At 36.7% G+C, this 17,793-nt stretch overlaps 1 protein-coding gene across 1 annotated transcript in view; it reads right to left on the reverse strand.

Moving 5' to 3' along the window:
* Window positions 1–13,547, reverse strand: part of ppm1h (protein phosphatase, Mg2+/Mn2+ dependent, 1H) — a 28,148-nt gene extending 14,601 nt beyond the window's left edge. Inside the window, exons 1-6 of the mRNA XM_016230759.1 lie at window positions 13,143–13,547; window positions 10,669–10,831; window positions 7,336–7,698; window positions 6,656–6,768; window positions 4,755–4,839; window positions 4,533–4,651 (exon numbers count right to left, since the gene is read on the reverse strand). Of these exons, the coding sequence (XP_016086245.1) occupies window positions 4,533–4,651; window positions 4,755–4,839; window positions 6,656–6,768; window positions 7,336–7,698; window positions 10,669–10,831; window positions 13,143–13,465 (1,166 nt within the window). The 5' untranslated portion in view covers window positions 13,466–13,547. The remainder of the gene's footprint in view (window positions 1–4,532; window positions 4,652–4,754; window positions 4,840–6,655; window positions 6,769–7,335; window positions 7,699–10,668; window positions 10,832–13,142) is intronic.
* Between the last annotated feature and the right edge of the window lie 4,246 nt (window positions 13,548–17,793).

The raw sequence follows: 17,793 nt of genomic DNA on the forward strand, positions 1-17,793 counted from the left end.
AATGTTTATTGCATTATTTCAGTTTCATGTGTGTTACCATGATGGTGTTTAGCGTTTGTGTGAATGATTATTATTTAAAAGCTTCTTGTGATGGGCTTTGGTTCATCATGTGACTTTCTCATCACCTCCTGCATTTGGTGGTTATCAGTGTATTACAAAGGTACAAAACAGATTTCAGTACTTTAATAGTTTGGTATATTAACATTATATCAGTTAATGAAATTACGGTATTTAACTGTAAATTTAAGATAAAACCGTAAAACCTAAAACGTTGCTACCGTATTTTTTACGGTAAAATTCCAGCAACCACAGCTGCCGTTTTTTTACCGTAAATTGTACGGAATTTTTTTTACAGTGTAGCATTTATTGCCAAGAATGAATATTAATTTCAAATTAATTCAGTGAAACACAAAATAAGAGATTTAAATAATGTATGGTCACTCTTTTCCATACATTTCCCATTCCAATAAATATGGACCAAAGCTTTAGAGTTTCAAAAGTGTTCATAAGGGATGAAGCAATGAGTGAATGAATCATTCTTTCAAGTCAGGTCTTTTCAACGAATCAATCGATCCAGCTCACAAAACCTGAAAATTGGAGTCTGTTTCTCATTCACATCTATTGTACGGATACAGAAGACTTGAAATGTAGTGCAAGCATCATATGGATAACTGTTAAGATGCTTTTGCATCCATCCAGCTTAAAAGATTGGGTCTCCATTGACTGAATGTTTTGAATTATGTGCTTCATACTTTTTTTCCATGTAATTACAGAGTAATTTGGGTTTGGAACGACACTGAGATGACTTTTAGGTGAATTATTCCTTTAATCAATTCAGACATTCGAGCAACTAAACTTGTATGATAAAATACTGTATATGATTCCTGGATGCAGCGGCACTCCCACACGATTCAACATCCCTGTCTGACAGTGCAGGTCGTGAGCTCAATTACATCCCCGAGGACTCTCTCTCACACACACTCACACCATCTCTCACACACAATCTCTCACACACATGCCCACACACACACACACACACACGCTCACTAGCTCTCACACACACACACACACACACACACACACATGCTCACGCTCACACACACGCACACAATCTTTCTCACACACACACACACACACACACACACGCTCACTAGCTCTCACACACACACACACACACACACACACACATGCTCACGCTCACACACACGCACACAATCTTTCTCACACACACGCACACAATCTTTCTCACACACACACACACACACACACACACACACACACGCACACAATCTCTCTCACACACACACACACACACACACACACGCACTTCTGAGCAGGATCACACACATTCACTCACTAATGGAAGTCCATGTCTCCTGAGGGAGCGGCTCTAAACACTTGATTCAGACTAGATCCGTCTCACAGACCAATCAGATCCAAGTGTCGAACTCTGATGAACCGCCCACAATTGTTCACTGACCATTTGATGAAAATTACACACAAATTAGACACCAAATCCATACTCATGGATGGACGGAAAATCTGATTATGTCTGCACACACATTTCCAAAAATGCACTGTGGAAAATATTACGGAAAGGGTTATACATATTGAAATGTACAAAATTATTTGTTGACTTCTGTACAAATATACAGATAATGATTATGTTTAATAAATATTATTATTTTAATATAATTGTTTATGACAACTAGTTAATTTAGCTTTTGTGTCTTTTTCACACCACAATACATTTTGCCTATTTCTGTACAAATATACAGATATTTATTGATTAATAATATTTATTATATTTGTCGAATAAATAACATATGAATAGTTCGTGACCAGCCAGAATTAATTTGGTTTTTGTGTGTTTTTCACAATAGATTTACCACAATAATAATATGATTATTAATTAATAATATTAACCACTATTTTCACCAATAATTGTTATTTTAATGTAATAAATCATACATATTAACATAATTATAGATAATTCACATTTATTGTATCAATAATTATTATATTAATATGTATTATAATTAACATTATTATTATTATATTAATAAAATAATAATATATATTAATTATTTTAATTAATTTAATAATTTTTGTATTTTATAGATCAATAACATAAAGTACAATTTTATGTAATTAATAATTGCTAGATTACAATAATAATTAATAAATATTAATATAATAATTATTGATAATATTACAGTGGCGGCTCCAGGATTTTTTTCTTGGGGGTGCTAAGGGGGGGCTTAACAGTTCAGAGGGGGTGCTAAAAAACTAATTAAATTTAGTGAAAGTAATGAACTAATAAGCGTCAGCTATCTAAACAGCATGCAAATTCAGCCACCTTGTGTTTTTTTATATACAGCAGCTTCGAAAAAGTTTTTACGATAGATAGTGCCGACAATTCATACAACTATTTCCACACAGTGGCATAGCGGACTGGCACGCTTAAGGATTAAGTGTCAGCCGCACCACACGGATACGTTGTTTTTGTTCAAATCAAAGCACAAACTACGTAGAAAACAGATCTGTGTGGTGCGGCTGATACAGAACAACATACGCTGTTTGCGTTCAGTGGATATTCTCCAAAATGGCACTACAGGGTGACGCGGAGGAGACAAATTGTTGAATAAAGTCTTTTTTTTTTCTTTTGCACACAAAAAGTATTCTCGTAGCTTCGTAATATTACAGTTGAATCCCTGATGTCACATGGATTATTTTACCGATCTCCTTGCTACGTTTCTGGACCTTGATCGTGGTAGTACCCTTGCTGTCTATGGGAGGGTCTGAGAGCTCTCAGATTCCATCAAAAATATCTTAATCTGTGTTCCGAAGATGAACGGCGGTCTTATGGGTTTGGAACGACATGAGGGTGAGTAATTAATGACAGGATTTTCATTTTTGGGTGAACTATCCCTTTAAGAGCAGCTTTATTTCATGCACCGATTTTCAAAAACAACCTGTTTAATGCCAAACACGTTTCTTGTTTTTCACTATACGGACCACAAGAGAAATATTAAGGGAATCATTTCAGACAGTTATATACCGTTATCAGCATATGTTAAAGTACCGTATTGACCCGAATATAAGACAATGTTTTTTTCTTGGAAATGCATCTGAAAAAACGCAGTCGTCTTATATTCAGGGTCTAGACTCTGACATGTCAATAATACACACACAACAATAGGTGGCGCCAAATACGCATAAAACGAGTGTGCCATGAAATATGTAATGTAATGCGTGTTGTAAAGATCGCGAGTAAAAACAAAAGAAAGAGAAAAGCTTACAGCTGCACAAGTCGTGACTGTCACGTTAGCCTGAATGTTTTTTTTCTTGGAAATACATCTGAAAAAACGCAGTCGTCTTATATTCAGGGTCTAGATTTTGACATGTCAATAATACGCCCACAACAATAGGTGGCGCCAAATATGCATAAAACGAGTGTGCCATGAAATACGTAATGTCATGCGTGTTGTAAAGATCGCGAGTAAAAACAAAAGAAAGAGAAAAGCTTACAGCTGCACAAGTCGTGACTGTCACGTTAGCCTGATGGGACCAAACTCTTCGTGATTTTAAAACGTAAGACAGTACCCAGATTTGAAGACTACAGTAAGATTTAACTTCTACTGTTAATAAGATTCTGGTAGGCTACTATTAGATGGATAGCCTAAATGTCCTAATTCAGACGGGATTTTTACTATTTTTTTTATGGTATATCAAAAAGTGTATATTTTTTAAATGTGATTGTTGGTACATTTTACTTGTTTTTACCATACTTTCAAAACAAAAATTAAAATAGGAAAAATATGCAATATGAAAATAATTGAAGACAAAATGTGTTTTACTGAGAAAAAACAAGATTTGGTTTTTAAAAAGCCTTTTTCCAAAAGGTACATCTGGAAAAAGGGGGGTCGTCTTATATTCGGGCCAATATGGTAGTTTCGTCTCTCGTGGTCTCAGAGAATATGCTCCGTTAATGCAGCGTTAGAAAGCTCTGTTAGTTTTTTTTTTACTTTCTCTATAATGAATTGACTGACGTTCAACTCTTGCGCACAGTTTGCGCATTGCTTGCTTGTGTTGCTTGACCCCTCCCCCATAATATCAATTGTTTATAGGCCACATATTAGCCACTTTTTCTTTTTAGGTTTTTAATATTTATTTTTCCACTGTTAATGAAAGTGACACCAAAAAACAGAAACATCATTAGGAAATCCTTGGGGGGGGGGGGGGCTGTGCCGGGGCTAAACTAGTTTCTGATGGGGCTATAACCCCGTCAAGCCCCGCCTAAGCGCCGCCTAATCTAATTAATTTTAGATATTAATTATATAATTTTATTTGATTAATAATTATTTCATTACTTGGGTTTCTGCTCTATTATTGTGATGTCATGATAAAGGCACATAAAGACAAAATTAACTCTTTACATGTCAGTCAAGTGAGCGGTTCTTGAGGAGAATAACTGTTGATAGACTGCTAATCAGATCCAGTACAACACTCAACAACTCTCCAGAACTCACCATCCGTTCATGGTAAAGTCTCGGCACAGCATTCTCTTCCCAACCTCTTTCTTTGTGACCCTTCTGGGAAACTCCAAGTGCGTGAACTCGTTTCCCAGCAGCGACGGCTGCAGGTGAGCCTGAGAGAGAAAAACGTGCTCCATAATCAGGGATTCTGTCCTTTAAAGAATGCAAACAAACATCCAAGAGAGGGAAAGCCAAGTGAATCCAGATTTCTCTCACCAGGAACTGAAGTCTCTGGCGCTCTGATTCAGGAGTGAAGGAGCTGGACATGGGCGTGATCTCTCCTCCACAGATCATCAGAGCCCTGAAACACAGCAGAGTGCACATCATACAGCGCTCACTGGAGAAGAGCTGACAGAACCATCAAGAATTCAACAGAAGAGAATAGAATACACTGGACAGGGCAGAATGGAATACTAAACAGAACGTAAAATAGAATCATAAAGTTTATATATTTGCACAAAACAGAGCAGAATAAATGAAACGTGTGGAGTCTATTAGAGAAGAATGGAGCAGACAATGTCGATGCTACACTGTAAAAAAAAATCCGTAAAATTTACGGTAAAAAAAACGGCAGCTGTGGTTGCCGGAATTTTACCATAAAAAATAAGGTAGCAACGTTTTAGGTTTTAACTTAACTTTACAGTTAAATACCGTAATTTCATGAACTGATATAATGTTAATATACCAACCTTACTGAAGTACTGAAATCTGTTTTGTACCTTTGTAATTCACTGATAACCACCAAATGCAGGAGGTGATGAGAAAGTCATATGACGAACCAAAGCCCTTCACAAGCAGCTTTTAAATAATAACATATATAGAAGGTGCACAGCGTCATTTACACAAACACTAAACACCATCACGGTAACACACATGAAACTGAAATAATGCAATAAACATTCATTTAACAACATTAGGTTTAACACTCAACCCTAATATACAAAACTGATAAGAAAAAACTAAGAAGAAACATAGTTATTTCAACAAAAAACATCAAATTTGAAATGTAATGCAGGGAATTCTGGGAATGTCAATTTACGGTTATTCACTGTAAATTATACGGTCTTTTTCACTTCCAAAAACGGTATACTACCGTAAAATTAATGTCCAATACAGTTTTTCACCGGATATAGAAGGGGAATTTACCGTTAACCATTTAACAGGTTTTTACTGTAGCACTTTTACCATTAAATTCACGGTCATTTTTTACGGTGTACTAAAAACAAAGCTAAATAAAAGCCACGTTTATTTTTTTTTACTTACAGTCTTTTACCGTTAAATTCACGGTCATTTTTTACGGTGTACTAAAAACAAAGCTAAATAAAAGCCACGTTTATTTTCCATTACATTACATTTAAACATACACCGCTTTTTAAAAGTTTTGGTGTCAGTAAGATGTTTTACTGTTTTTGAAAGAAAACATTTTGCTCACCAAGGCTGCCTTTATTTGTCAAAAAAACAATCATTTTGTTATTTAAAATAACCGTTTTCTATGTGAATATACTGTGAAAATGTAATTTATTCCCGTGATCAAAGCCGCTCAAGAAACATTTATTATTATCATCAATGTTGAAAACAGTTGTGCTGCTTCATATTTTTGTGGAAACCAGGATTGTTTGCAGGATTATAAAAAGTTAAAATTTAAGACATTTTAAGATTAAGTAAAGAAAATTTAAGGAATAATCTTAATGGAACACAATACGTCAATATGTCTCTAAATGTAAATGTATTGTATTAGCAACACTTCAAGTTCAAAGTCTGACTGACAACACAATTTCCAACAGCTCTCCATTACTTTTTCATTCATTTCACACAAAAAGGCTAAAATACTTCTGCTCCAAACCACTAGAATATGGAAATAACTTTTGTTCCATCTGATGCAAAAAGATATTCTTCCTCAAATAAAGATCTAAAAAGGCCTTAAATCAGAGCAGAAAGTCCTAAACTCATAAAGTCACGCCGTTAATTGTTGCATACACTGAAAAAACAAAAAACAAATCTAGACATTTTTTAATCTCTTTAATCTAGACACAAGCTCTCTTAAATGAGAATAAAAGAAATATGCAAAATATTACAAAATGGTGATTTGGTTTAGTAATAGTCATATTCAGTCTCACCTGCTGTCACCGGCGTTGGCCACGTACAGTTTTCCGAGTAAATACACCACCACTAGAGCGGTACATCCTCCAGATATAGAGTAAACCATCCTCTCTCGAGCGATATGAGAGTCCTGAGATCACACAAACACACAGAGAACTCAATCAGGGTCACATGAGACTGGATTCAATCGACATTTAAGTAAAAAAACACACATATAGGATCGCTGCTTAAGTACATTAGACCAGTGGTTCCCAACCCTGGTCCTGGAGGCACCCCAACACTGCACATTTTGTTTGTCTCCTTAATCAAACACACCTGATTCAGGTCATCAGCTCATTAGTAGAGACTCCAAGACCTGAAACTGGTGTGTCAGAGAAAGGAGACATGCAAAATGTGCAGTGTTGGGGTGCCTCCAGGACCAGGGTTGGGAACTACTGCACTAACCTCTTTTATGCTCACCAAGACTGCATTTATTTGATCAAAAATACAGTAAAATCTGTAAAATTGTGAAATATTATTACAATTTAAAATGACTGATTTCTATTTGAATATATATTAAAATGTCATTTATTACTCTTATGCAAAGCTGAAATTTAAAATCAACACAGTCACTTACAATAATGCATCATTCCTATAAGCTCCGCCTGCCCTCTAGTGGCCATGTGAGTTTACTACAGTAACTGATCCAAAGACTCACTATCTCCTTGAAGGCATTCTCTATGGCTCCCACCACCAGACTCTCCTGTTTGATCTTCTTCTCCATGAAGAACCGCGGGGCCATTGTATTAGGGGACCCCGGGGCCCCGGCGGCCCCTCTGAGCGAAGCGGCCCGGGACAGGCCCCGCTGGGAGCATCCGGCAGACGGGTGGAGGTGATGGACGGGGTTCTCCTCGCACAGACAGGTGGGCGGCTGGAGGGACGGATTCTTCAGGATCTCCAGCACCTCCTGCAGCTGCTCCTCGATATGGAGGTGGAGGAACTTGGCTGCGAAAACCGCGGCTCCGGAACCGCCGTGACCGTCAAACAGAGCCCAGTAGTGGAAGTTCAGTTCCTTCACCTCCTGCACAAACAGAATTACACAAATATCAGCATGCACAGAAAAATGCGTTTTTAAAAACAAATGAAATTCTCTCGTGAAAACATCCTAATAGCAATTCTTAAGTTAAGTGGATATAATCTGGGGAAGGCGTAGGACCATAAAATGTTCGTCCAATCTTTTACGTCCAATCTGTCCTACCTATCTGTCAAAGTATGTATTTGCACACCTCAGCCCACCCTGTTCGCGCAGACATGATACGTCATCAGCGCGTTCATTACGCTATTTCAGACAGAGCGAGAATGAAGGGCGTTATTATTGTATTATGCACTTTGTACTGTAATGTTTTTAAGACATTAGGTTATCTGACAGCGTTGACGCCATCTCTCATCGTGTTTCTGGTTAGCCTCTGCTCTGCCGGTGTGCGTTCATTTGTTTTGGAGGAGGCGTGGCTTTGGAGAGTGATTTGCAGGGAGGGAGAGATCTTATGCTTTCAAAGCTACCTTGCTATTGCTAACCTCTCCAAAATCACCTACGCTCCCTTTATTTTATTTATTTATTTTTTAAAGGTTTATTTATGCACTTTTCATGCCTTTATTTGGACAGGACAGTATAGAGCTGACGGGAAAGAATTGGGTGGAGAGAGAGGGGAGCGGGATCGACAAAGGACCACGAGACGGGATTCGAACTCAGGTCGAATTTGTATTGTATTTCATAAATAAAAATAAAAATGAAATACAAAAATAAAAATAAAACCCCAAAAAAATATTGTAATAATACTATTCTACTGTAAAATTATTTGAGTAATAAAACTTATTTTGCTACAAAACTACAATACTGCTATTTGCATCTTAATTTCTTTATTTTTCAAATGAGGGGTTGCCAGCAAAAAAATAGTTTTATAAGATTTAAGCGCAACAGAAACAACCTGCATCATGAACTACACGTGTGTAAATGCCGAGCTTTTAAATGCCTGCAGCCTGCATGATTGCACCGAGCCATATCGCAATATCGATTTTATTAAAACTCAAGTGAAAACAGATTTTTAAAAAAAACAAAAAACACCTCACTGTTCACTTTATGGTTACTGAAAAAGGTTTGAGTTAGTTCTTATAAAAAGAAAACCTAAGTATGAACACCATTTATTTTCAATTCATGCTTAAAAATTCATCATAGTCATCAGAGTCATAAGTTATATTTCAGCTTTTTACTTTTTTTTTTTTTTTTAATGCAGATGCACTCATCCTCAAAATCATCCCACTCCTTCTAGAATGACTAATTCTTTCCAAATATATCTATTTAAGCCTTCCGGTGAAAATTATATTTTTATTTTACAAATATGTAGTAGCAGAAAAACTAAATATTGCAGGTTCAGTTTTTTACAATATCGTGCAGCTCTATTTTGGCACCACATGAGGTGACGAAATGATGACCGAATATTCATTTTAGGGTGAACTGTTCTTTTAAAATCAACATGATGGAGTCATAACGGACATGTGTGAAATAACATTACAGTTTTTCTCAGTCGCTTTGGTGTATTTCTTGAATCATTCTTAATATTTGCAAATAAGTATGTGCATTTCTCAAAACAGTTCGTACAAATAGCACCACGCAATGGATTACTTGCTCATCTCTCAAAAGTCAGTATTTATGTAAATGAACATATCAGTGCCATCAGAATGAAAAGTCCTTGTGTCACTGTTCACAAACGAGATTCAATCGAGATACTCTTGTTGTCAATATAACAGTGCACTCTGTTAGTATTACCTGATGTAAACTATGGCAACAGTTCGGATGACAGTTACTGTATTGAAATGCCGAAGGCTGCACTTCCTATGTATGCCATATATCCATTTCAAAAGTACAAATTTACACATTACTGTATGTGGGATATTGATTGAAAAAAACTGGACAGGATTCACAGTTACACTTGAGCTATTTCAGAAAACTGGTTCATCATTGGTTGATCTACATTCTCTTCATTAGTTAAAGTCAAGAATCACCTGCACAATTCATGGCAAATTTACAAAAATTCTAATAGAATTGTGTAGAAAATGTGCTTGACAGTTTATGACAACTAGATCAACCATTTTGCATTTAATGACTTATATGATGAACCAATGACTAGATGTTTAGAGAGGAAAGACTATTGCACAGAGAACTATATAATACATTTTGAGAAGCATGATATTAGCAAATGATAGCACTGGAAACCACAGACAAATGTACATAATCAGTTGCATGAATGTACCAAAGCAATCGCAAGTTGTTCAAAAGAATGAGAAACTGCTTTTATGATGTGCACAAGTGACTAGATGATGTGGAGTAGGGCTGCACGATAAATCGCGACAAATTGCAATGATATCGCAATCAACGTGATTAATAAACACGACTATGACAATATATGGTTTATCTGAGTTCTTCCTCCTATAATTGTCCTTATAATAAAGTATATAATAATGCAATGCCTTTATCACTGCTTAGAATCCTATGAAATATGTTGCGTGCCTTATTCTGTGTAAGAAGCCACATCATCTCACAGAAGGGTTTATTTCAAACACTCGACTGACGTTATGAAGTGAGTTTGGAGTAAAAACATGTTATTAAATGTGGTATTTTCACGCGCTTTCAGATGGAGCAGCATTTACTACACAGAGCCGTAGTTCACCTACTCATACAACTTTATTATCGCAGCGCAATTTCATAATCTCGATGATATCGTCTGCGATTATGAACGTGGTTTTGCCTAGCTTGTCAGTGAACTACGGCTCTGTGTAGTAAATGCTGCTTCATCTGAAAGCACATGATGGAGATTTACTACTAATCACAGAACCGGCTTTACTGACGAGATGCCCATGAATATCGTATGCGATTTATCACGCAGCCCTAATATGGAGGTTGAACAAGTATTTTGGGGAATTTAATTTCTGATCTGAGAAATGCACCAAAGCGACTGAGAAAAACTGTAAAAAGAGTGGTGGCAGAAGGCCTCACTGAGCTGTCGATGGACTCCAGGATGTCTACGCTGGGCAGCGAGGAGCGTCTCCTGGTGGGAGTGTAGCTGGGGCTAGACGGGTCTGCGAGTCGTTTCCTGAGCTCTACCACCTCACAGCACGCCTGGTCCTCATTTAGGGTGCTTTTACCGGCATTGATCACCCTGTAGACACACAGAAGATCATCACAGTTTCATCACGAACACAGTTTCTATATGTCTGCAGGAAGTCAACTTTAACCCATAGAGACTCAAGGGCTGTTCATGCTTATGAAGACTTGGCACAATGATGATGGAATAGTTAATTCTGCTTAAACCGACAACCTCTTGGTCTTCGTCAAACAAGTCTTTCGAGCTTCTAAACGCTTCTCGATGATGCACAACTGCCATCATCTCCTCAGATGAGTCACAGCGTGATTCTAAAGAGCACAAGACAGCATGACGCTCGCTCACGAGCCTCTGATAATTGCCCCCATCACAACAGGGTTTCCATGGAAACCCATTCCTGCATCCGGATTTGTTAATGAGGATTTAACAGGGTTTATGCGGTCCATGGCTTTGTCCTGAGAGGAGACGCATGTCATTCTGCAGGGACATTTGTGACGTCTCACTCGTGCTGCTGGAAACGCTTCTTTTGATGTAGAAAATACAGCTGGATTCAAAGAACATCATTCCTCACAATCAGTCAGATTTCAGGGGCAGGTTCAGGGTCAGAAACACACATTAAACATAACAATCCTCTCTGATTTCTCAGACTTGTGTTATAGTAAATGCTCAGCATACCATAGAGAGATAAAATGATAGATAGAATGACAGATAGACAGATACAATGATAGAAAATACATAGAACAACAGATAGATAGAACAATAGAACAACATAATGATAATATAGATCGAAAGAACGATAGACAGACAGACAGACAGACAGACAGATAGACAGATAGATAGATAGATAGATAGATAGATAGATAGATAGATAGATAGATAGAATAACAATGACAGACAGATAGATAGATAGAATAACAGACAGACAGACAGACAGACAGACAGACAGATAGATAGAATAACAGACAGACAGACAGACAGACAGATAGATAGATAGATAGATAGATAGATAGATAGATAGATAGATAGATAGATAGATAGATAGATCTGGTTACAGTAAACGGCAGAGGTCAAAAGCACAGTCTTTCTCTCTGGTTTTGTTTGAGGTGATTTGTTCTGGTTAATGCTCTACTGCAGGGGTGTCCTACTATCCTGCAGATTTCAGCTCTAACCCCAATCAAACACACCTCAACCAGCTAATCAAGGTGTTCAGGGTTGCTTGATAATTACAGACAGGTGTGCTGGAGCAGGGTTGGAACTAAAGTCTGCAGGACGGTAGCTCTCCAGGAGCAGGGTTGCACACCCCTGCTCTACTGCTTCAGTTAAACATCAACATCAGATCAGTGAACAGGAACACATTCAGAGGACAGGAAGAACGAGTCGGGCCTGTGCTCTTATGATCATGTGACCGGGCATCTGAGAGCTGCTTCCCTGTCAGTCTCACTTCTCTACACCACCGTCAGGAAGGGAAGTGAGTGAATCACACTTGAACATCCTCATATCAGAGAACTAAAGCTGACGCATTCAGATGTTAGAGACTGGACTGGACAGAATTAGATTCAAAAGGAAATGTCCTAGTTGTAGTGTTGTTACAGTTAACAAAAACTAAAACAATTGAACTAGTCGATTAAAAATAATTTTTCGTAAATTTAAATAATAAAGCTGAAATAAAATATAAACATTAGATGAAATACTTAAAAAAACTAAAAAATTAGAAATGCTGTGTTGGCAGCTAGTTTAGGTAGAAAACTAAAATGAAATGAAATTAAGCTGATCTTTTAATTAAATTAAAACTAAATTCAATTCAATGAAGACTAAAATAACTGAAACTGAAATCATAATTGACACAAAATGACAGAAGCACATAACAACATTACTAAAACCTAATCTAAAATTAAAATGAAAAACATGAAAGCTAATACAACATATTAATAAACACTACAATAGAATATAAATAATGTGGCTTATTATTCTCTATCCTACAATTCTATTTAAGTCCAGATATACCATTCTGACTTTGGGAATGAATACAAACAGTATCCATAAATCATGGCTCACACACAAGACTTGAATTTAGATGCCAAGCATATCATAAATGCATAAAACTCAACCTGGGCTGTCTGAAATCTGATTTCATAACCATTATCCAATGCAGAGCCTGCTGTAGCTCTACATCTAGACAGCTTCACGTGAATTAGGTTATGATATAATGCGCAAAACGCGCGCATGCGCCCTGCTAAAGCTGCATGGAAATGAAAGCATGGATGCGTGTCATGGATCTTTCATTTTCTGTTCCTCATCCTGATTATCATGAAGAACGCAAACATCCCGCAGCATCCGAGCGCTCAAATCAGCGCGCGTCGCTACTCACTCCGCGTAGCCGGCGGCCCAGGGCAGCTTCATCTCCTTGAGGATGAGGATGGGTCTGGAGATGTGATCCGCAGAGCACTCCACCTCGTCTGGAGACAGCGCGAGGAAATCCGGTCTGCTGTACGGGAACCGGAGCGGTGGATCCGGCTGGGTCTCCTGCGCGCTGGATCCCGAAGCCATGATGCCGCCGATGATGCTGGAGACCGCGGACCGCACGCGAGTCATCATCATGATGATGAAGAAGAAGATGAAGGTGGAAGCGCACCGGTGCTCAAACGCGACGCAGCTGGAGCGCACCCTCAGCACGGCGGAACTGAACGGCATCACGTGACAGTCCTGCCGCGGGTCATTGGGTCACTTTGGTGACTTTGACCCTCAAACTGTTCACATTTATTTAACTTCCTTATTGTGTGTATGTGTGTGTGTGTGTATGGGTGTGTGTGTGCATGTTTATGTGGTTTATGAGGACACAAATTTGTATAATAACATGGGTATGACAGGTATTACAACGAGAAGGTGATTTATGAGGACATTTTCAGTGTCCCCGTAATTCAAAATGCTTATAAATAATTCAGAATGAGTTTTTTTTTAAATCTAAAAATGTGCATCTGCTAAATGACTAAATGTAAATGTAATTAATATTACTCTGTACTTAAATATAGCAATAATTACACCGTAACAAGTTCACCTTAAAATAAAGTGTGAAATGAATGAATGAATGCATAAATAATGAATGAATTAATTAATGTATAAATTAAAAATAAATATATTTTAATAAAATTCAACAGCCAACAAAACAAACCCCATCACTGAGTGTTTTAAAGTGTTATATAAGGACACTAACATAAAGCATAACCAGTACAACAACATACAATCTTTTTTTTAAAATTCAAAATAAGTTCATATCAGTTCATCAATCACCAAAACAAACCACATTACTATATAGACTATAATTTAAATAAATATTTTAAGTGTTCTATAATAAGGGCAACTCAAAATAGGCTCAAAGCATAACCAGTCCCATAAAATAAACAACATTATTTTATTAAATGTATTAAAAAATTTACAAAATAAACCACATTACTCAATAGAATATAATTTAAAGAAATATATTAGATAATAGTTAAAAAACGACTTTTAATATTAAGTAACAATTCAATATTTGAAATGTATTAAATATCATTGGAAAGCGCAGTCTCTGACCCAAACTGTGTTAGCAATTACAAACGTGTGTAAAAAGTGCATGTTTTATTGTTCTAACATGCTGAATTCAGCATATCCATAACAGACTTTAAAAAGTGCTTAATCTTTCCAACTGTAGCTGATTTATTCTCGTGTACTCAATGCTGAACTGTTTAAACAACATCACACTCAACAACTGTTTGAATAAACCCACGAGGATTATGAGATTTGTGCACAATCACTAGAAATATATACCATCTGTTACAGCTGATATCTGCCTGACATGAATCACGAATCAGCATGTAATCCATCTCAACAGCCAAAGCAATACAGAAAATTAAAGAAAGATGAAAATGACCGCTGTTTACATGTTGTTCAAACCCATATGTCGTTTTCAAAGCTTGTGTATTATATTATGCATGTGAAAAACAGATGAATACTAACTCATAAAGCTATCATATCACTTCAGAAGACTGTACTGAAGTTAATTCGTTTATTTATTTAATTTTGTAATCAATAAATACAAATACTGTACCAGCATTTTGTTTAGGGCAAGAAAATAAAGAGCTGTCATGTCTCATAATGGCCACTAGATGTCGTAATTTAATTACAAAATAAATGTAACTGTAATATATATGAAAATGTTAAGATTAAAAAGGGGGTTACATCTGAATATTTTCACACACATACAGATTTAATTGATTTCTTTCATAAATTGCAGTGACTGCACTAAAATATGAGACACCAATGGTTCAGGAGTTTAGAACACAGAATAGGACTTATGCTAAAGTCTGATTTTGTGGTGGCTGTGCTTTAAAATGTAATTATTATAATCTTAATTCAAGTTATGAAGGTTTTGAAAGTCTTACGGTAATCAGTGTTGAGCACTACTGTGAGGTTAACCCTGCCTGCTTTAAATGTTTCAAAATTATTAACAGTTTAGTAAATTTAGAAAGTAATCAAATGTAATCGGTTACATTATTAAAGTAATTGAAATAGTTACACTACTTATTACAATTTAAAGAGGGTAACTGGTTCACTACAGAGAGTGCTTGACACACACGGGTCAGCCTGCTTTCATTAAAACAGTCCAGGGTCACTGCAGGTCTGCTTCTGCTTTCAGCAAACACCCAGGTACTGTAGATTTATGAGCTCAGCGGTGCCCAACGCATGTGCTGCCTCTCAATACTGATCTTATGGATGGTCTAAGAGCAAGATATAGGATTCGGATTGGGTCATTTGTTAGTTTTATTGCTTTCTGGCACGCTCTGTCATGTCTGATGTGGAAAGAGTGCTGTCCCGCTGAGGCGCTGATGAGGCGATGTTTATTAACTGCTGCTTGGCTGTTTATGATGGGAATCTGTATTATTCTTTCTGCCAGTTTTGGATGGATTACTGCTCATTAAAAAGAAACAAATCACGGTAATCTGTTAGAAATTCATCTCACAGATTAAAGCTTTGCTGGGGAACTGATTTGGACACTACACCGTTTGCTCGGAGTCCTCACTTACAGTTTTTCTCAATTGATTTTACACTTCTCTCCAATGTAATGTACTTGTTCTCAAAACAATTAGCACAGCCATCCAAACTCAAACTTATCTTAACCAAACAGTTCAACTTTACTGCAAAATGAAGCACTGCATTTTTTTCTAGTCATCTCAATTATCACCAGTAAAATATGGAGTGCCACAAGGATCTGTCCTAGGTCCTCTGCTATTTTCAATATACATGTTGCCCCTTGGTAATATTATTAGAAAATACGGGATTAGTTTCCACTGTTATGCTGATGATACTCAACTATATATCTCAACAAGACCAGATGAAACTTCTAAATTATCTAAGCTAACAGAGTGTGTTAAAAATTTAAAATTGGATGACCAATAATTTTCTCCTATTAAATTCGGATAAGACAGAGATATTACTTATTGGACCAAAAAACAGTACACAGAATCTCTTGGATTAAAATTTGCAACTAGACGGATGTACTGTTACTTCCTCTACAGTCAAAAATAATTTACATCTGGAAGAGAATTTCACTGCATTGCATTTTATCTACACTACAAATTTGCTGTTCTACACTACAAAGTTGTCCCATTGACAACCATAGTACAACACTTTATAAGTGTATTCACATAGTAGCTCCACCCCCTCACAAAATTCAATCTAAGATTACAGGATTTCCCCATTCAAATAGATAGGACTTGAGGCATCTTTACACAGATGAGTTAAGGCTGCTTTATGCCTGCTCAGAATTCAGTGTAGAGATGCAATGCCACCTAAAAGCCAGATTAAATTATGCCTGCTCTGAGCCACCTCAGGCACTAGTATCAAAGCATAAAGTTGTAATTGCTGTGAAAATGCATGTGTGCCACTTCTGAGCAGCATTAAACAGTCTGTGTAAAGATACCTAAATGCCACTTCAGAAGCGCTTCTGTGCAGTGTAAATATGGCCACCGAGGGAACAGACTTTCATTGAGAGGGACTTTGGTGACAATAAGCATAAGCATAAAAATAGCACTGACAATTGTATGTTTACTTTTTAGTTTTGAATTAAATGTTTATTTGGAGTTGACATTACCATCCACCAGCCCATTACAATGCATTATGGGATTGTATTCAATATAATTTGGACAAGCGTTCACGTCGCAACTGCGCCTGTGGTGTGTTATAATGCTGCATTGAAAAAGAGCTTGCAAATGTCTTGGAAACAAATCTTGAAAATGTAAATGATCTGCATGTTGGATGGAAGCAGTTTGGAAGTAAATTACACGCATGAGCCCAACTCAATATTTGTTTCTGCCTTATGTATATTATTTGTTTTGGCGTTTTTTGTTTATCCCAAATGTGTTTCTTTGAACAGCAATTCACTTCATCTTTTTATATTAAACTAATTATTCTAAATTAATTATTAAACAACGACAGAACAGAGAAAGTGAGTCACTAACAAAAACATGCCATGGTAGTAGAATTTTTTTGGACATGTACCATGACAGTAGTATGATTTAATACCCTGATAATACCCTGGTATTTTTTGCAATACCTCGGAGTACCATATTAATGTAAAAAGTAAAATTTTTTATATTATATTATATTATTTTTATATTAATTTAAACAATTATTATCAAACAATAACATTCATTTAGTAACAAATATATCTTAGTGTAGGCTACATCTTTAGAGTTTTATAATTCATTATCTTCTTGTCGATCCACCAGTTGACATTTACAACTGCGTGTTTCTGACGTAAAAATAAGGGTCGTTTTTGGCTTTGGAGCAGAAGGGCTTATTGAAAAATGCAAATTCATTTTATGCCAGCAGGCATAACCGCAGTAAACAAAACAGCTCAGCACCTGACTTTGAAACTTGCAGCGCTCATATTTAATAAATTAAATAGCATTTTGAAGCTGCTTGCTGTAGGTTGCCAAGTTGAGGGGACAAATGGGTTGACATTTGTCTGCGTCGATCGTGTG

Source organism: Sinocyclocheilus grahami, unplaced genomic scaffold (assembly GCF_001515645.1).
Source record: "Sinocyclocheilus grahami isolate Dianchi unplaced genomic scaffold, SAMN03320097.WGS_v1.1 scaffold377.1, whole genome shotgun sequence".
In the NCBI taxonomy this organism is placed as follows: Eukaryota; Metazoa; Chordata; class Actinopteri; order Cypriniformes; family Cyprinidae; genus Sinocyclocheilus; species Sinocyclocheilus grahami.